The sequence below is a fragment of the Dasypus novemcinctus genome, chromosome 13 (assembly GCF_030445035.2).
Source record: "Dasypus novemcinctus isolate mDasNov1 chromosome 13, mDasNov1.1.hap2, whole genome shotgun sequence".
Classification (NCBI taxonomy): Eukaryota; Metazoa; Chordata; class Mammalia; order Cingulata; family Dasypodidae; genus Dasypus; species Dasypus novemcinctus.
In genome coordinates, this window is record NC_080685.1 from 87,344,865 (window position 1) to 87,364,023 (window position 19,159).

Here is a 19,159-nt window from a genome sequence, read left to right on the forward strand (position 1 = left end):
GCCTTCCCTGCTTCTTTCGGGCAGAAGAGGTACGGGGAGACTCTGACTGTGCCCCTTTGCCCCAGGACCACCCCCAAAAGTGGAGGTCAGCAGCCAGGGGCGGCCCACCAGCCTCTTTCTGAGCTGGGCAGCCCTGGAGCCTGGCGTGCCCGGCCATGCCCTCCGCCTCACCCGCCTGAGCCCCCTCGGCTCTCCCGAGGGGCAGCAGCTCCGGGCCCGTGCCAACGCATCCAGCTTTGAGTTCCGGGACCTGGTGCCAGGGAGTCGCTACCAGCTGGAAGTGACTGCCCTGCGACCCTGTACTCTGAATGCCACCGTCACCCTCACAGCCCACACTGGTGAGCGACCTGCGGGCCAGGAGGGGGTATTGCCTGGGGTTTGGGCAGGAGGTGGCTGCTCTGGGGGCTGGCAGGAGACAGGGGAGCCAAAGGGGACAACTTCGCCAAGGTTCCTGGTTCAGCGAACCATTTAGAAGCACTAGAAGAAGATGGTCGCTGCCCTTTAACCCCTGACCTTGGTGTTTCTTCTGACCTCGATGCAGCCCCATCAGCTGTCCGTGACCTGCAGCTCCACAGCTCTGGGGACCCATCCGGCCTGGAGGCCTCGTGGGGGGCTGGCCCGGGGGAGCAGGATGGCTACCAGCTTCTCCTCTACCACCTGGAATCCCAGACCTTGGCACACAATGTCTCCATGTCCTCAGGCAACCCGTCTTACAGCTTTGGCCACCTCTTGCCAGGCAGCGAGTATGTTTTGGAGGTTACCAGCTGGGCTGGCAACCTTCAAGCAAAGACCAGCATCCGCCAATGGACAGGTAAGGCAGGCACTTGGGCAAGGTCCCTGCTGGCAGGGCATCTGCAGTGGAGGGGGCAGTGGTGAGTCCAGAGCTTCATCCACAGGCACGTCCCCACGTGGCTGTGCTTCTGGCTCCCCAGCGTCAGGGTGGGTGACAGAATCCTGCTTCGGAGCCCTTTCTCAGGCTGGACTTTGCTCTCTCTGCCCTTTCTCCAGCTCCTGTGCCTCCGGATCACCTGGCACTGCATGCCCTGGGCACTGATGCGCTGCAAGCCTCCTGGAACTGCTCTGAGGGCGCTGCCTGGCTCCGCCTATTGCTCACAGACCTCCTAGGTGGCACCAACCTCACTGCAGTCGTCGGGCGAGGGGTCTCCAACCACACCTTCCTTCACCTCTCTCCAGGCACCCCCTACCAGCTGGTGCTTAGTGCTGCTGCCGGGCCTCATTGGGCAGAAGGGCCCAAGGCCATCGAGTGGACCTGTGAGTACCTGGGGGACAAGGGAGACATAGCAGAGGCTACTCAGCTATGGAGAAGCAGCCCCTCGCCAAGTGACCAGGACATGACCGGTGGGGGGAGGTCCCTTGGGAATCCTGCAGGGAAGGAGCGAGGCTCAGAGGGAGTGCTCCTCCAGTTGGCTGGAGAAGATGCTGATGGCGAGAATAGAGGCCATTACTAGAACCCTTCTACATGTCAAGCCCCGTGCTAGGCACACTCCACGTATCATCTCATTTAATCCTTACAAACAGCCCTCTGTAAGTAGGAGTATCCCCATTTTATGGTAGAGGGAGCTGAGGTTCAGGACCACGTGGCTTACAGGTGGCTTAGCTCATCAGAACCTGGGTTGGATGCCTCCAGAGCTGACTTTCCCACATTTTCGTCTCGCTTTTGCACAGAGAAGCACACTCAGGTAGTGGTTAAGCCTAGTGGGCCCTGGATCTTGTTTCTGCTCCTCATTGGCTGTGGTCTTTGGATAAATTGCTGACCTTCTCTGGGCTTCAGTTTCTTGAATAGCAGAGCCCACTTTGCAGTGTTGGAAAGTCACGGCAGGTGCCTAAACCCTCGCCGGCACACCCACCCTTGGTAAGGGTTGGCATTTCTGTTTTTGCCACCCATGGCCAGAAGGTAGCGGGCAGATCCCAGAATTCACCCAGACCGTGGCATGGTGGCTGCCAGCATCTGGGGAGATGTGGCCTGGCGCATGGAGAAAGAAGCTGGCACAGCAAGGACGGGGTTTTGGCGGGGCACTGTTGAGGTCTTTCTGCATCTGTTTCCTCCTTTTCTCCACAGATCCATCTGCCCCCCTGGACCTGGTACTGCACCCCTTGCCCCCGGAGCTCTGGGCAAGCTGGAAGGTGGGGCCAGGTGCCCAGGACGGCTTCCTGCTGAAGTTAAGGGGGCCGGTGGAGAGGAACGCCACTCTGGGCCCTGGGGCCCTCAACGCCACATTCCCAGGACCTCTTCCCACCGGACACTACGCTCTGGAGCTGAGGGTTCTGGCCGGGCCCCATGATGCCTGGGCCCAGACCAGCGCCTGGCTGGCTGGTGAGTAGGGGGCCAGGGTGGGGCCCAGCCTCGGAGCATCTGCTTCAAGAGGTGGGTGGTCCTCACCATCTGGGAACTGCATCCTCTCCAGGTTCTGCAGCCCAGCCCAGGCCGTGGTGCCAAGCTGCAGCTGGACGGGCTGGAGGCAGCCAGGGGGCCTGGAAGGCGGGCACTGCTCTACGCCAAGGGTGCCCCAGACCTCCCTGGAAACTTGCTGTGCCGCCTGGTGCCACTCAGGTCACCTTCTGTGGCCTGGTGCCTGAGTCCTGCCACTGGGTAGACATTGCCTCGTCTCGGGAAGTCACCACCCAGAGGCTCACAGGTCCCACAACTGAGTGCCAAGCACTGGTCCTTGGTCCAGCCAGGAGGCCTTGCTCTGGGGAAGGAGGCCTGGGCAGGGCCTCGCAGGGCCACAGGCACTACCTGGTTCCTTTGCCAAACTACCCCTCTTTCCAGGGCCCCTGGCACCGCAGTCATTGGAGGTTGCTGGCAGGGGCAGCCCCTCTGAACTGGCCATCAGCTGGGCCCCAGCGCCGGGGCAGTGGGAAGGCTACAGAGTCGCCTGGCACCAGGAGGGCAGCCCGAGGTCACCGGGCAGTCTCGTCGACCTGGGCCCGGACAATTCCAGCGTGGTGCTGCGGGGCCTGGTGCCAGGCTCCTGCTACACCCTGACGGTGTGGGCCTGGGCAGGGAGCCTCAGCTCCAGCACACGGCGGATCAGCGCCTGCACCCGTGAGCTCCTGCCTGCTGCCTCGGGGGGGCCGGCTTCCTTTCTCTGTCTTTCTGGGTTCTATATTCCCGACTCAGAGGGCCATGCGTCCCAGCGGGGGCCTTTCGATTGCTCTTCTAATGCTATTTGCAGGCATTTTTTTACCTCCTACCATCTTGTGGGCCATCCACCCATCCACTTTCCTTACAACTGATTTTTAATGAGTGCCTCTCATTTTCTGCATAGGGCGGTAGATGCTGAGGCTAAAAATTGTGAACAAGATAGTCTAGAAAGGAAGACTGACAAGTAAATGGATGATTTCTATACATATATAGTTTCTCCTCATTCACAGATTCTGTATTTACAAATTAACCTACTCTCCAAAATTTTACTCTAAAGTCAATACAGTGCTCATGTGTCACCTGCAGAGATGTGCAGCGTGGCAAAAAACTTGAGCTCGGTGTCGCTCTACCTTCTAGTTTCAGCTCTCTGACTGGAAACAAGTGCCCTTCTTGCATATTTAGTGCCTCTTTTTTTTCACATTTTGGTGCTTTTGGTTGGTGGTTTTACTGTTTAAAATGACCCTAAGTATGGTACTGATGTGCTGTCTAGCATTCCTACGCACAAGAAGACGTGATGTGCTCGGCAGAGAAAAAAACGTGTGTCAGATGTGCTTCGTTCAGGCGTGAGCTCTAGTTCCTGAATCAGCGCTGTGTATGAGATAAGGGGCCTTTAAACAGAAACACACATAAACCAAGGTTTTGTATTGATCAGTTGATGAAAATGTCATGGCCACGCCAGAGGCTCTCAGGAAAATAACCCTGTATTTTTCCTAGGAGCCATAGTTCAGTGTTTGCTAATTCAGGGTTTGGGACGATCTAATAGACCATAACTATAGCCAAGATGGGAGCTGATTGTATTTATTTTATAAATTATATTCTAATAAATGTAAGGGCAGTGATAGGAATATACGCAATGGACTAGCTTGAACGTGTGAAACTGCATTTTTGTAAGCTAAAATGGTCAGAGATTGGGAATTTTACGTGGTTCAATGTCATCCTGTAGGAGCTCCCACAAGGGAGTCAGGGAAGGTTCCTGGAGGAGAAGAGCCAGCGAGTGAAAAGTGTGAGGGTCTGGGCAGGGGGTCAGGGAGGCCGCCGCAAGGGGCTAAGCGTGCGCCAAGGCCCACTGGCCGAGAGAGCGCGTCGCCCTGCAGGGACCGGTACGGCGGAGACGGGACCAGCGAGGGGCGCCCGCGAGCCGGCGCTGCGCTGGGTGAGGCGGGGCGCTGCGAACCTGCGCCGCGCCCTCAAGGAGCTGGCAGTGGGGAGGGGTGGGGCAGAAGCTTCGTGTTTTAGGAGGTTTCCCCGGGGAGGAAAGGAGAGTGAGGCCGGAGCCCCGTGGAAGGTGGATTTTCTGCTGGGAACCCTGGGGGCTTGTTTGGAGACACAGTAGGCGGGGACGCGGGCTCCACCCACCTGCTTCCCCTCGTCCTTGCAGTGCCCGCGCCTCCTGCCCGCTTGAGCCTGAGCCTTGCCGGCCAACGTCCTGCCCTGAGGGCTTCCTGGGGGCCCCCGCCCGGGAACACAGACGGCTTCCAGCTGCGGCTTTACCGCCTGAGGCCCCCGAGTCTGGAAAGCGAGGAGACGCTGGCCCCCGAGACCCGGGACTTCTCCTGGGCCCAGCCGCGTGCAGGCACCGAGTTCCAGGCGCGGCTGTCCAGCCTGCGGGGGCCGGACGAGAGCGGCGCGACCACCGCCGCAGGCTGGACCCGTGAGCGCCCCCGCGTGGCCCTCGCCTCCGGAGACCCCCGCTCTTGGGATTCCCGGGGGCTGCCTGCCCCCTCGAGCCCTCTGTGGTCTGGGAGCCGACAGCTGGGCTGGCGGGGGTGTGCCCTGGACGGTGGTCATGCCGCCAGGAGACCCCGCCCCCCTCGGAACACCCCCTGGGCCCCAGCCCTTCCGGTATTCCCAAATTCCAGGGGCTTGCCCCACTTGCACAGCAGCGGTGGGTGCGCTGGTCTCCCTGCCCTGTGCAGGGCTGAGCATGGAGGTGGCAGCAGTGGGGGCGCGGGGACCAGGCCTCACCCCTCCGGAGCCCCCCAGTGGCTGATAACAGCAGCTATAGCTGCCTGGCTCGCTGAGCGCTTGGCTCAGTGCTCCACCCGCTTTCCCTCATTCACTTCTCATAACCACAAGCCTCTGCGGGAGGTACTAGGTTGGCTCCATGTCACAGGTGAGGAAACCGAGGCACAGAGCAGGAAAGTAACTTGCCTGAGTGCCGCAGCTGTCCGTGGGGCGCTGGGCTGCGACTCTGGGCAGTTGGCCCAGCATCCGTGCACCTTACCACGAAGCCCCGGCCCCGGGCGGCCCAGGAAGAGGGGGCCCTCAGCGGGCCCTGGAAAGCTGTGGGATTATGGAAGGGGCGGGACGTGCTGCACAACTCGCCCCGGGATTCTCGGCTCCCCTCCCAGCCAGGGGCCTGTAAAGCCGGGTCAGGAAGCCCTTGAGGGGCTGCTGGAGAGCTGGTGGCCCCCTCACTCCCCAGCACATCCTCTCCACCTCCACCTCGCTCTCCCCCCTCAGCCTCCCTCTTCCCTCGGGGCCCCTTCTAGGTCCCCCCTAGATTTCTGCCCAGCCCCATGAGACAGCCCTGGGTGGAGCTGCTAGCAAGAGCTCTGGCCTAGGAGTCAGGAGTTTTAGGTGTGGCTCAACCCCTAGAGCCAGCCTCATCCTCCTCTGAGCCTCAGTTTCCCCATTTATACAGGTGGTGTTGACTAGTTGCTGAGCCAGGCTTGTGTTACTGCAGATCCTGGGCTTGAACTCTGCCTTGGTGGGCCGGGGGCCAGGGGGTGGGGCACTGCCTGCACCCACAGATGCCTGCCTACCCTGCTGAACCCCCGCCACCCACGTCAGGGTGTTTGAAAGCTCCTCGGGTGCAGGGACTGGGAGAAGGCATGTGCTTTCGCTCTAGGGCTGCTGGGTCTAGCCGATGAGAAGGGGAGAGTAAGGGATTGATCTGTTGATTCAACAACCCGTTTGAACTCTGCTCTCTGGGTGAGCACTGCCACCCAGCTGCAGTGGAGGGATCATGGGCTCAGCTTGTGCCCCCGAACTGGTATCTCAAACTCCTGGCTGCTTCTAGACTGGGTCAAAGATGGGGGGGAGAAGCAGGGGTCTTTGGGGGAGGGGGGGCTCGGGGATCCCATTTATATTCATGCCTCCCTTCCTCTCTGCGGCTCTCCTTGCAGCCCCCCTGGCCCCTGCTCTGGTAAATGTGACTGGTGAAGGCCCCACCCAGCTGCGGGCATCCTGGGTCCATGCTCCTGGGGGCCGGGACGGCTACCAGGTGACCCTGTACCGGGCGGGGGAACAGGAAAGTACTTGCGTGCTGGGACCCGAGGTGGACAGCACACGCTTTTCGGCTCTGAGCCCGGGCACTAAGTACGAGGTGGAGGTTGTCTCCCACGCTGGGCCGCTCCACGCCGCGGCAGCCAACGCCTCCGGCTGGACTTGTGAGTTGACGAGTGGGAAGAGGCAGTGAGGGCAGCGGTGGACAGGGCCGCCTCCCTGGGCTCCCCCTCCTGCCCCCTTGCCCCCCTTTACACCTGAGGGCTCTGGCCCGGAGTGCTGGGCTCCCAGGGCTGGGGCCGGCCACCTGCCTGAGCTGCCCCCTTCCCTCCACAGCCCCGCTCACTCCCAGCGAGCTGCTGGTGTCCATGCAGGCGGGCAGCGCCGTGGTGGACCTGGTCTGGCCCAGCGGCCCCGTGGGGCAGGGGACGTGCCATGCCCACCTCTCAGAGGCTGGGCACCCCTCCCGGAGGCAGCCCCTGGTGCTAGGCCAAGCTCACCTGGTCCTGAGGGGCCTCACGCCTGGACGCAACGTGTCCCTGTCAGTGCTGTGCCTTGCGGGGCCGCTCTGCGCGGCCACGCATCCGGTGGTGCTGCCTGTGGGTATGTGGGCATGGGGGGCAGTGGAGCTGCCCCGGGAGGCGGACCCCAAGCCAAGTCGGCAGCACTGTCCACGGGACTGGGTGCCACTCGCCCTCCTCCTTTTCTTTAGGGAGTCAGGGAGGGGAGCAGGGTCTGTGGGTGAGCGTTGGAGGTGGGGCAGGGAGGCCTGGCTGGGTGTGCTCAGCTTCCGCCCCAGCCATCCCTGGCCAAGGTTTGGCGTCTGGCACTTTGGGGAGGGGGTGGCACTGCTCCCTCCTCCCCGAGGGTCCCAAATCCAGGAGAGTCTGGCAGGGCCCCGGCATGGGGATGAGGCCACCAGGTCCTCCTTCCTTGCCCTCCCTAGTGTCCTCCAGGTGCGGCGGGCACGGCAGGCCCCTCCCAGGGCCCCTGGTCACTGCTCCCTCTGCTTCATCAGACGGGCAATGACATCCAAAGGAGGGCGTGTTTCAGGGTCTGTGCCCCTAACCATGGGCAGGAATGCCCAGGGGCTTTGCATCTGCTGGTTTTGAGGGTCTCCCGTACCATCCGCTTGGGGGGCGCCGAGTGGTGACACCCACACGAGGCAGAGCCTTTGGTTCCCACAGAGCCTGGCCCCGTGGAGGACGTGCAGTGCCAGCCCGAGGCCACCCGCCTGGTCCTGAGTTGGACCCTGCCCGCCGGGGACGTGGGCACCTGCCTTGTGGTGGCGGAGCAGCTGGCTGCGGGGCGGGACACACACCTCGTCTTCCGGGCCCACACTTCCGGGGATGCCCTCCTGCTGCCCAGCCTGGCGCCCGCCACTCCCTACCACCTCAGCCTCAGCGTGCTGGGCGGGAACGGCCTGTGGAGCCGGGCGGTCACGCTGGTGTGCAGCACGGCCGCGGAGGGTAGGCGCGTCCCGCGGCCCCGCAGCTCCTCCCGCCGCCGCCCTCCCTGGCTGCCTGGTCCTCCAGCCCCCACCCTTCCGCCTGGCCCTGCTCTTGCTTGTTTCCTTCCACGCTTTTGAGCCTCGTGCCCTGGCACCGTGGCCCAGGACTCCTCCAGTTCTTATCTGGCTGTATCCACCAGCCATTTGTTGTGGGCCTACTACGTGCCAGGCGTCGTGCGAGGTCTTGGGGCTCTGCAGGCATAGTACCTGCCCTGGCAGACAAGTTGTCAGGTATCTCCTGAGGACCCCCCTCCCCGTCTCCTCCCGCAGCCTGGCATGCCCCTGAGTTAGCTGCGGCCCCCCAGCTGGAGCCGGGGGCGGGGATGGGAGTGGTGATCACGCGGGGCATGTTTGGTGAGGACGATGGGCAGATCCAGTGGTACGGCATCGTTGCCACCAGCAATGTGTCATGTGAGTCCTGGGCCTGGGGCCAATGGGGGGGACCCCTGGCCGCTGCCCAGGCAGGGGTAGGTGAGGGGGTCCCCGGCTGAGGTTGGCATGAGCAGTGGGTGGTATATGTCACAGAGCAGTAAGGGGACTTGAGCTTTCTCGAGGATGGGCTACTGCAGGAGGTGGGAGTATGTCAGAGGAACAGGACAGCCCCTCTGTGGCCGGGAGAGGGGCCTCAGCCACGCTGCTGCCCCGCTCTCTCCGTTCCCCGTTCCTCTCCTAGTGGCTCGACCACCTCGGGAGGCCATCAACCACACCTGGTACGACCACTACTACCGGGGACGTAACTCCTACCTCGCCGTGCTGCTCCCCAACCCCTTCTACCTGCGGCCCTGGGCTGTGCTGAGATCCTGGACGGTGCCTGTGGGTACAGAGGACTGTGACCAGACCCAGGAAATATGTAATGGGCAGCTCAAGCCAGGTTTCCAATATAGGTGAGGGTAAAGGCTGGAGGTGGTGGCGGGGGAGGGTTGGGGGAGGGGACAATTATGTTTCTCTAATGGGTTATTTATACAAAAAGACTCACAAAGAGAATGCAGGTGCTAGCCTAAGGGTCAATAGAGTTTTTTTGGTTGGGCTTCCTGGTAGGTAGGGCAAAAAGGGGAATATCCATCTGTTACAGGATTTCCTTCTTCCTTCCCTCCCTCCCTCCCTCCGTTCCTTCCTTTTTAAAAAAAGAGGAGCTGGATTCTGTTTCAGCTTCAGGGCAATGCCAAGCATTATCCAAGTACCTATATCTAGTGCTTATACTTGCTAGCAGAATAGGACAGGGACAATGGAAGGACAGCTAGAAGTGACTTGCTGTAAGACAGCAGATAGCTCAGTGAGTAGCCTCTAAGTAGTCAGCGGAGCTCTCACTTGGTGCAAGTCTCCTGCTCATCAGCGGGGTTCCTGGGAGGTGCTTTGCCTGCCCCTCCTACAGAAGTCTCTATTTCTCGGCCCCAGGTTCAGCGTTGCAGCCTTTTCTAGGCATGGCTCCTCTGAACCTGGTGTCTCCTTTTCGGCCTTCTCAGGTAGGGTGGGCATGCCCAGGTTCCTGCTGGGCCCTGGAGTGGGGGAGGAGAGCTGGGACCCCCTTTGGAGGCTTGCCTCCAACCAGCAGCAGGAGGGCTCAAGCTTAGACCCCAGGGGCGCATGTCCCACCTGGCAGAGCTGAGAGACCCAGAAGCCAGTGAGGAAGGTGCTCTTGGCATCAGACCTACCTGGGTGAGACAGAGGGAGGAGGCAGAGGCTTTGATCGAACTGTGCTGGTGTCCAAGATCTCACCACCTTCCTGTACTGCCCCTCTTATGCCCATGTGTGCCCGGGCCGTTGAGATCCTAAAACAACACTGTCAGTAGAGACATCGGGCAAGCCACAAATGTGAACCACAGGTGTAATGAAAAATTTTCCAGTACCCATGTTAAAAAAGTAAAGAGAGGGGAGTGGATGTACGTCAAGTGGTTGAGCACCTGCTTCGCACATACGAGGTCCTGGGTTCGATCCCTGGTACCTCCTAAAAACAAACAAACAAACAAACTCGGGGAAGTGAACGTAGCTCAGTGGTTGAGTGCTGGCTTCCCACCTACAAGATCCCGGTACCTCAAAAAAAAAGTAAACAGGTGAAATGAATTTTAATGTAAGCTTTTTATTTAAGTCAAGCTATCTAAAATAGTATCATTTCAACACGTGACCAATTAAAAATTAATGAGGTATTTTTCATGATTTTTTTTCTTACAAAGTCTTTGAAATTTTACACTTAAGGTCCATCTCGATTTCCATTGCCCGCATTTCAAACACGAATAGCCACATGGGGCTGGCCGCTGCTGTACTGGATAGTGCGGTGCTGGAAGGTCCGGGAAGCCAGCCTCGGCCTTCTTACCTCTAAGGGGGTCAGGGCGGGCGTGGCCTGTGGGGCACGCTCAGGAGGTGGGGCCGGGAGGCCTGGCTGGTGGGCTCAGCTCCCGCCCAGGATGTCCCCTCGCTGCGGTCTGGTGTCTGAGACTTTGGGGAGGGGGTGTTACCGTGCCCTCCCCCCAGAGGGTCCCAAATCCAGGAGAGGCTGGCACGGCATTGGTGGGGGGGCGACGATGAGGCTGCCAGGCTCCGTCCTTCCTGGCCCTCCTAGAGCCCCAGGCCAGCGCCCCCCGGGCGGCGGTGCCCCTCCCAGGAGCGGCGGGCATCGTGGTGGGCTGCGCCTTCACCCTCTGCTCCGCGGTGGGCCTGCTGTGCTGGAGGCGCGTGAAGGGGCAGAGGTGAGTCGGAGGAATGGCTGGGGGCTGCAGGAGCTTCGGGGGGGGGCAGCATGGTGGGGCAGGGGCGGCCGTGTCCCGCCCTCCCGCCACCTCAGGGCTGCCACCCACACCCCTCCTTGCCCTTTGCAGGGCAGAGAAGCACCGATTTTCCCAAGAGCTGACCGTTTCCCACCTGCGGTGAGTGCTGTTTCTGCTCCTCCCCAGGTGGTAGAGGGTGGCCCTGCCTCGGGCGGCGGCGCGGGTGCCCTGGCGGCCTGCCCCCCGGGGGCTGCGCAGCTGCTCTCCTTCCTTGGCGCTGCCCTGGCCTTTTCTCCCAGCGTGGGCATCTCCAGCCCCCGCCTCCCTCCAGCCGCCTCCTCTCCTTCCCCTTCCAGACCCGCCTGCTCCTGCCCCACTTTCTCCCTGACCGACCGCTAGATGGCCATTAGGCCAAGCTCTCTTTTCTTCCTTTTCCCCTCTGCGGTTAGGTCTGTAGTTCTAGCCACTGGTTCCTCCTGTCCGGCTTATGTGACTTCCTGTTGAGCTGACGTGCTTTGTGCACTGCTGTGAGGGCTTTAAAGGCTCATCTTGTGCACTCCCGGCTCGGTGCTGTCTTCCCGCCTTCCTCCCCTTTCGTCTTTCCACAGTGGGGGCCTGCAGCCCTGGCCGCGCAGCCACGGGGCTTGTTAAAAATGCATGCTCCATAAGCCACTGGATGGACTGGGAGAGAGTGTAAACTACAGCATAAACTATAACCCATGCTGTGTAGCAGTGCTCCAAAATGTACTCATCAAATGCAGTGAATGTACCACACTAATGGAAGAAGTTGTCGATGTGGGAGGAGTGGGGCGTGTGGGGAGTGGGGCATATGGGAACCTCTTATATTTTTTAATGTAACATTTTGTGTGATCTATGCATCTTAAAAAAAAAAAGATTAAAAATATGAAAAAAAAATGCATACTGCAGGGAGCGGTCATGGCTCAAGCAGTTGAGTACCTGCTTCCCACACGGGAGGTCCTGGGTTCAGTTTCCGGCGCCTCCTAAAAGAAAAATTAAAAAAACGTGCTGACTCCGCCTCAGGGGCTGGAGCCCAGGGCTCCCGGGTGGCGGTGGTGCAGCTGGGATGAAGCGGGGACTCTGCACACCCCAGGCTGTGGACCTCCTCCCCTCCTCTCACCAGGCGGACCCACCGGCCAATCCCCGTTCAGAGCTTCCAGCAGAGCTACCAGGCCAAGAGCGCGCACGCTCACCAGGCTTTCTTCCAGGAGTTCGAGGTGAGGCCCGTACCACCCTTGCGCTCAGAGGAGGGAGGGCCCGGGGGCCTCTGGCTAGGCTGCGCCCACCCTCCGGGCCTCTGCCCCTGTCCTGCGGGGCAGGTAGGTCTGCTCCAGCCCCTGATCTCTGCAGGAGCTGAAGGAGGTGGGCAAGGAACAGCCCAGACTGGAGGCCGAGCACCCTGCCAACACCCCCAAGAACCGGTACCCACACGTGCTTCCCTGTGAGCGCTGGGAGCAGGGCAGGAGGCCTACGGGCAGGCGGCCAGGCTTGGCGTGGACGGGAGGGCCGCGGGTGCCCGGGCACCGAGCGCGCCCCCTTGCCCCTCCACAGACGACCACTCTCGCGTCAGGCTGGCCCAGCTGGAGGGAGAGCCCCACTCTGACTACATCAATGCCAACTTCATCCCAGTAAGCGCCACCCGCGGGGCTGTCTGGCCGTGTCCGCTCGCGAGGCGGGGGGTCTGCAGACACACTGGCCTGCCCTCACTGCGCCTGGTCGTCGGTGAAGTCACGTGTTCCTCTAGGTCAATCCAGAGGTACTGGTTGAGGTTCCACTGAGCACCAGGCAGAGCCGGGCTAGCTGTGTTCTCTGGGAGGCCCCAGCATGTGTGTGTGTGTGTGTATGAGTGAGACATGTGACACAACTACCACACGGCGCGACAAGTGCTGTACTGGAGGAACGAGCCCAGTGTTCAGGGCATATGGAAAAAGGAACAGCCTTGGTCTTGTGGTTTCAAGAACGGCTTTCTAGTGGAGGAAACGATTGATCTCCTCTTGAAGGATGAGTAGAATTTTGATAAGTTATGAAAGAGGGGAAGGCCATGCTGGGTGGAGAGGACAGCCTGAGCGAGCGCCCTACTTGCACTCCGGGAAGAAAGTTGAGGCAGCGTGTGGGGGTGGGTGCGAGTGGAGGGAGATGACACTGGAGAGACAGGGAGGGGTTGGGTGAAGGAGGACCTTGATTGCTGGGCTTTGTGTTTTATTTGGTGGACAAGGGGGAGCCATAGAAGATTTTTGAGCATATGAGAAACACAATGTCTAAGGAAGGCTGCCCTGGGGTTGGTGCAGAGGGTGGGCTGGGGAGACTATTTTTGGCATGACAGTATCTTGTGCTTTTCATGTTGGTTGTTCTTGTCCCTCGGGAGTTGGTCTCCGAGGTCACCCCTCCAGGTGTGACTCCTTGGTGCACACCCGTGTTCACGTGCTTGCACGCATATGGGCGTGTACACGGTGTCCTCACTCCTGGAGATCCCACACGGGTAGTTACTGCTGTGTGCTTGGTGGGGCCGGGGGGACCAAGGGGTCCTCTACTGACTGGTTCCTGCTCTCCCCTATCCCCACCCTAGGGCTACGCCCACCCAAAGGAGTTCATTGCCACCCAGGGGCCTCTCAAGAAAACTCTGGAGGACTTCTGGCGGCTGGTGTGGGAGCAGCAGGTCCACATCATCGTCATGCTGACGGTGGGCATGGAGAATGGGCGGGTGAGCATGCCTCGCAGTTTCGTGGACTTACCACCAGGTGGCACACGTTCTCCTCACAGAAATGGCCCTGACCAGAGCAATCCTCTCCCACCCCCTCGGACTCCTCCCCCAGGGAGGGTGGGGCAGATAGGAGTGGCACCAACCAGGCCTGGAGGTCTCCCAGCATCCCGAGACAGGGGAATGGGCCAGGTACTCAAATTCCCAGCTTGACTCAGTTTCCACTGGCCTCAGCTGTTTCTCATTGCCTGCACTTGCGCTTGTGCTAGGCAGAGGAGGAACAGGTTAGGAGAGGGAGGGGGTTGGCCCTGGTCGAGGGTAGGGGCCTTCTATAAACTTTCTTTCAACGAGCCTGGTAGATGCTCCTCTGTGCACCGCTCAGTGCAGGGTCCTAGGACAGAGAGGGTGCCTGCGAGGCCAGGGCAGAGGGCCGCTAAAGGAGGGCCATTCGGTTTTGCCAAGGAGCCCGGCTACTAACTCCATGCCTTAAGGGTCATTCCGTGCTCTGGGGTGAGGAAGCTGGGGTCTTGTCAGGGGAGAGAGGCTTCTGGAGAAGTTAGCCTTGGAACTGGGTCATGACAAAGCAGAATTTCAGTAGGGTGGCAGGGACCAGACAGATGGGTGGGCGGAGAAGATGGGCTGGAAAATGCCGGGCCCACAGCCCAGCCTCTCCTGCTCTAACCCTCTGGCCTAGGTGCTGTGTGAGCACTACTGGCCGGCCAGCTCCATCCCCATCACCCATGGCCACATCACTGTCCACCTCCTGGCTGAGGAGCCTGAGGAAGAGTGGACTAAACGGGAATTCCAACTGCAGCACGTGGGTGCCGGGGAGACAGGGGTGAGCCTTAGAGCTGGCACTCCCCGAGAAGGTAGCCTCCCCTCCTGGGTCCCTGTGACTTCCTTCCTTCTGAGGATCTCAAGCTTTTGGCCACAGCCCAGGGCCCCTGACTTCCTTGGGGTATGACCTCTGGGTGCAGGAAAGCCAGGGACCGACCAGAACTGGCCTTCTGCCCGGGCAACTTCTAGAAGCAGATGCTACCCGGGAGGCTAGAGAAGGACCCAAGGGTTGCAGAAGACATATCACCACCTTCAAGGAACAACTCATCCAGGGCGGGGGCAGGGAACTGGTGGAGAAAGGGCAGGATCCTGGCATGGGGAAGATCCTGGCATGAGGAGAAGCAGCACGGTCCCCCTGCCGCTCCCCTGCCTCTACCCTGGCTCAGGGCGCCCAGCAGGAGCCGCGGAGGCTGAAGCAGCTGCAGTTCACCACCTGGCCCGACCATAGCGTCCCCGAGGCCCCCAGCTCCCTGCTCTCCTTCGTGGAAGTGGTCCGCAGGCAGGTAGGGGCCTCCGAGGGCTCGGCACCCATCCTGGTGCACTGCAGGTGAGGACAGGGGGAGCAGGGGTGGGGCTCTGAGACCACGGGCAGAGCTGGGACCATGGGGAGCCCCTTCACCACCTCAGCTCCTCTGGGGATGTCCCCGCAGCGCGGGCGTGGGCCGCACAGGCACCTTCGTGGCCCTGCTGAGGCTGCTGCAGCAGCTGGAGGAGGAGCAGGTGGTAGATGTTTTCAACGCTGTGTACATCCTCCGGCTGCACCGGCCCCTCATGATCCAGACGCTGGTGAGGCCCTCGGCCGGCTGGGCTGGGCAGCTGGGACCCCGAAGGAGAGGGTGGGAGGTGGGGGCTGAGGTGGCCGCAGGGTCTGGAGGTGGAGGCAGGGCCCAGAAGGAGCTGACAAGGTACGTGTCAGGGCTTCTGTGTCCCTGTCTGTCAAGGGGGTGGCGGGGCAGGCCCCTGCCAGTTTTGACACGGCGGCACAGAGCTGTGAAGGTTCCCAAGGGCCCTCTCCTGCCCCATCCCTGCCTTGCTGGTTGGGCCCGAAGATGTCCCTGCGGGGCCAGGCTCCCTTAGGGTGACCCTCCTCTCCCCTGCCAGAGCCAATACATCTTCCTGCACAGCTGCCTCCTGAACAAGATTCTGGCAGCGCCCCTGGGCACTTCTGAGTAAGCGGTGGCTCCCCTTAGCCCTCGTGGGAGTGGGGGTACATGTTCTCTGGGCCTCCCACCAGGTGACACAGATTTCTCTTCTTTCTCCTGTCCCTGGGCAGAGCCAAGAAGACTAGGAGCAAGGACAGGGGGACCTCGAGTACCCTCTCCCTGAGCCTCTCCATGCCCAGGCCCCAGCCCATCGCCGTGAGGAGCTTTGCGCAGGCGTGCGCCAAGAGGTCGGCCAACGCCAACGCTGGCTTCTTGAAGGAGTACGAGGTGAGCCGCGGGCCAGAGGGTGGGTGACATCCGAGGGCCGCTTGCTCCCGCCTGCAGGCTCACATGCCCACCTGCCTCCCAGCTCCTGCTCCAGGCCATCAAGGTCAAGGCCGACTCTTCAGCGGCGCCCCCTCCTGGCCACGAGCAGAATGGCACCACCTCCTGTGAGTGCCGGGCAGTGCGGAGGGGTGGATGGATGGGCAAGGGGCGGGAGTGGGGGTGGAGGGTGGGCCGGGAACCTCCGGCTCTGGCAGCCTCACGCTTAGTGTCTTTCCTCAGATGACCGTTCTCAAGGGCAATTTTCTCTGGAGGTGAAGCCCCTTGATGAGATGCCCGAGGCCTGGCTCTTCCCAGTGAGCAAGGCCGGCCTGTCTGCCCTGTCGCTTGTCCTTTCTGACCCCTTGTGGTTCCCAGGCTGGGGCTGGGGTTACTGCGGGGCGCCCAGAGCTGTGGAATGGGCAGGGGGTGCCCTCAGTCCCCGGGAGCCACTGAGCTGTCTCTGCAGGGGGGCCCTTCTGGCCGTGACCACGTGGTACTGATGGGCCCCGCGGGGCCAGAGGAGCTCTGGGAGCTGGTATGGGAGCACAGCGCCAACGTGCTGGTCTCCCTGTGCCCACCCAGCACCCAGGAGAAGGTGAGGGGAGCAGGGGGAGGGGGCAGCCTGCTACGGGGCCTGGGAGAGACCGCGGGAAGCTGCCTGACTCGCCCGTTCCCAGGGGTTCTGGCCGACGGAGATGCGACCCATCATCACGGATGTGGTGACAGTGCGCTGGGTGGCTGAGAGCAGCACGGCGGGCTGGCCCTGTACCCTCCTTAGGGTCACTCAGGTAGGTGTGGGGCTCCCCGGTGTGGCTAGGGGTCCTGCGCCAGCTCTGCACCAGTGCTGAGGGTGCCTCTGTCCCCAGGCAGAGAGCAAGGAGGAGAGGCAGGTGCAGCGACTGCAGTTCCCAAGCGGGGAGCCCGGGCACGAGCTGCCCGCCACCACCCTCCTGCCCTTCCTGGAGGCAGTGGGCCAGTGCTGCGCCCGGGGCTCGAGCAAGAAGCCGGGCACGCTGCTCAGCCACTCCAGGTGCCGTTGGACTACGGCTGGGGGGAAGGGGCTAGGACCCCTTGATGATATTCTCATCAGGGCTGTGGGTGGAATTTACCCCCTCCCTGCCCAGGCCCAGGCTGGCTGGCCGGGTGCCCAGGGTCCATTCCCAGCACCCCACCCCCGGGTTGGGTTTCCCACATGCCTGGAACCCCACCCTCCCCCCACCCCCGCCCGAGAGCCCCAGCCAACCCTGGGCCCACTGCAGCCACGGTGTGGCCCAGCTGGGCACCTTCCTGGCCGTGGAGCAGCTGCTGCAGCAGGCGGAGGCGGAATGCACCGTGGACATCTTCGGCGTGGCCCCTGCAGCAGTCACAGGCTTGTGACCTCATGACCCCGACGCTGGTGAGAGGCGGCCAGGGGTTCGGCTGTGGGAGCTGGGGACCGTTCTGCTGACCTCACCGGCAGGTGGCGCTGCTCTCCATCCGGATGGAGCCCTGGGGGCTACGGGACACCCCGGGAGCCTTCGGGCAGGTGGCGTGAGGTTCTCACCGGCTCTCTGCCCCCAGGAGCAGTATATCTACCTCTACGACTGTCTGAACAGCGCGCTGGTGGACGGGTTCCCCTGAGTGGACACTGCTCACGGCACAGCTTGGGAGCAGAGGAGGGCAGTTCCTGGCTGCAGTGATGGCCCATGCTGGGAGCTGGCTTCCCCACCTGGGCCCTGTGCTGTGAAGGGGAAGAGTAGGGGAATAAAGGCATGGGGGCGAGCTTGAGGCTGAGTGTGTCCTGTCAGTCTGTCTTCGGAGGAGGAAAGAGCTGGCCCCAAGGGTTTGCAGGACATGGACTCCTTGGACACGCCTGGAGCAGTGAGTCAGGGCAGGCCCTGGCGGAGCTGGCTGACCGGCAGCCTGCAGGCTGTCGCCTTCCAAGACTGAGGCCCTGTCGACAGGCACCTCTGCCCATCCTCCAGCTTCCCAGATTCCTCGGGCCTCACCCCTGCAGCTCTAGTGTGCTGGGAAGCCAGGCCTGGGTCCAGCAGCCCAGCTACTCACCTGCCACTCGCATGAGCAGTTCCCTGCTTCCCTCTCCTACCACCCCAGCCTTCTCCACCTCCGGAGTCCCCAGGGGCCTCCTCAGCCCCTGCTTGCTATCCCTGCCAGGTGGAGGTGCTGGAGCCACACTGTGCCTTGGAAGGCAAGCGCCGAGGCTGCGCTGCTCCCCCGGGAGGCTGGACCTTGGGCTCCTTCCCGCGCCCCTCCTTCCCTCCACATAGAGGGAGGTGGGAGAGAAGGCTTTGAGGGGGTTGGGGACAGGAAAAAATAGGAGGCACCAAAGCCCAGGGAAGAGGGTCGGGAGGAGGCCAGGGGTTGGGGTGGGGAGTGTTTTGTCCCACCCTTTCAGTACTGAACTGCACACAAAGTGCCTCACTCGCTGACAGCCTCGTGCGCTCCTGCTGGCCTCCCAGGCCCCGCTGCAAGGTTCTGGATGGCAGGGTGCCTGCAGGCACAATCCTGGGTGCCGGGCGGCCCCTGTGGGGCTGGGAGAGTGTGGACGAATCAGAGCAGGAATCCCTGGAATGGAGTTTTAGGTCCCTCTGGCTGGGGGAGGGAGGAGCCCTCACTGGCCCCCTGAGTTCCTCGCAATGTGCAGGAGGTCCGAGGTGAGGAGGGCTCTTCTCAGGCCTGGCTGGAGAAGGGGAAGAGAGGTGGGGCTTTGGCTCAGAATGGGGGTAGGCTCTGGTACTCCCCCACCAGGTGCCCAGTGTCCATTCCCATTGAACGTCAATGTCTTCTTCATACACTATGTTTATCAGGACTCCAAGGTTAGCCTCCTAATGACCTTCAAGTGGGCAGGCTGGAGACTTAGTTCTGAGCCCACCATCGTGGTGTTCTCCAGCCTGGGCCCCTCAAGTCTGTGCAGTAGGAGCTGCAAACAGGTGGGAGATGGAGGCAAGATCTGCAAGAGTGAGGCCAGAAAAGCAGGCGGGTCTGGGTGGCTTTCTGCTCCAGGGCAGGGTGGCTCTCCTCAGTCGGTCTTTCTGATCCGGCAGAGCTAGCTAGCCTCCAGCCTTCCTGGGAGGCTCATCTTCTACAGCCAGGGCCAGGGCCCCACTTGGAGCCTCAGGTCAGGGTCTGCTGGCTGCTTGGTCCAGCCGTGCAGCTGCTCTGGCCCTCGGAGCCCATCGGGCATAGCAAAGAGCAGGAGGGAGGTTGGCGAGAGGGTCCTGGGATGTGGAGGGATGGGATGGAAGGAATTTGGCTGCTTCTGAGGTCCCCTGGCTTCTGGTGTCCTTTGAATGGATCACGAGTAGACAGAGTAGAGGGTGGGAAGCAGGAGGCACACTGCCCCAGCCCTGCACTGAGGCTTGGCTTGGGGCGGGAGACCAGAGAAAGCAAGAGGCTGTATGAAGTCAACACAGCCATCCCACTCTGGTCTAAGGAGAGAACAGGGATTTGTCCCCAGTCTTAGCCACTGTCCCCTTTCCAAGCCCTGGGGCTGGCTAGGCAGGCTCTGCGGTTGCAGCTCAGTGCGGCTGA

The 19,159-nt window shown here is 61.6% G+C and overlaps 1 protein-coding gene across 1 annotated transcript; it reads left to right on the top strand.

The window, feature by feature from the left end:
* Positions 1–55: 55 nt before the first annotated feature.
* On the top strand, positions 56–17,363 carry LOC101425707 (receptor-type tyrosine-protein phosphatase V-like; the record flags this gene model as incomplete). The annotated part of the gene is given in 33 exon segments (XM_058309324.2): positions 56–338; positions 542–811; positions 1,009–1,272; positions 2,081–2,352; positions 2,436–2,547; positions 2,550–2,657; positions 2,792–3,067; positions 4,545–4,817; positions 6,295–6,558; positions 6,731–6,997; positions 7,582–7,863; positions 8,175–8,315; positions 8,578–8,788; positions 9,300–9,367; positions 10,462–10,588; positions 10,718–10,765; positions 11,748–11,841; positions 11,975–12,065; positions 12,176–12,252; positions 13,191–13,325; positions 14,017–14,139; positions 14,546–14,706; positions 14,810–14,945; positions 15,261–15,328; positions 15,433–15,589; positions 15,672–15,753; positions 15,869–15,942; positions 16,095–16,223; positions 16,306–16,416; positions 16,495–16,658; positions 16,888–16,981; positions 16,983–17,024; positions 17,189–17,363. Coding segments are annotated over 33 exon segments (5,064 nt in total), but the record flags the coding sequence as incomplete, so codon positions are not given.
* Positions 17,364–19,159: the final 1,796 nt, after the last annotated feature.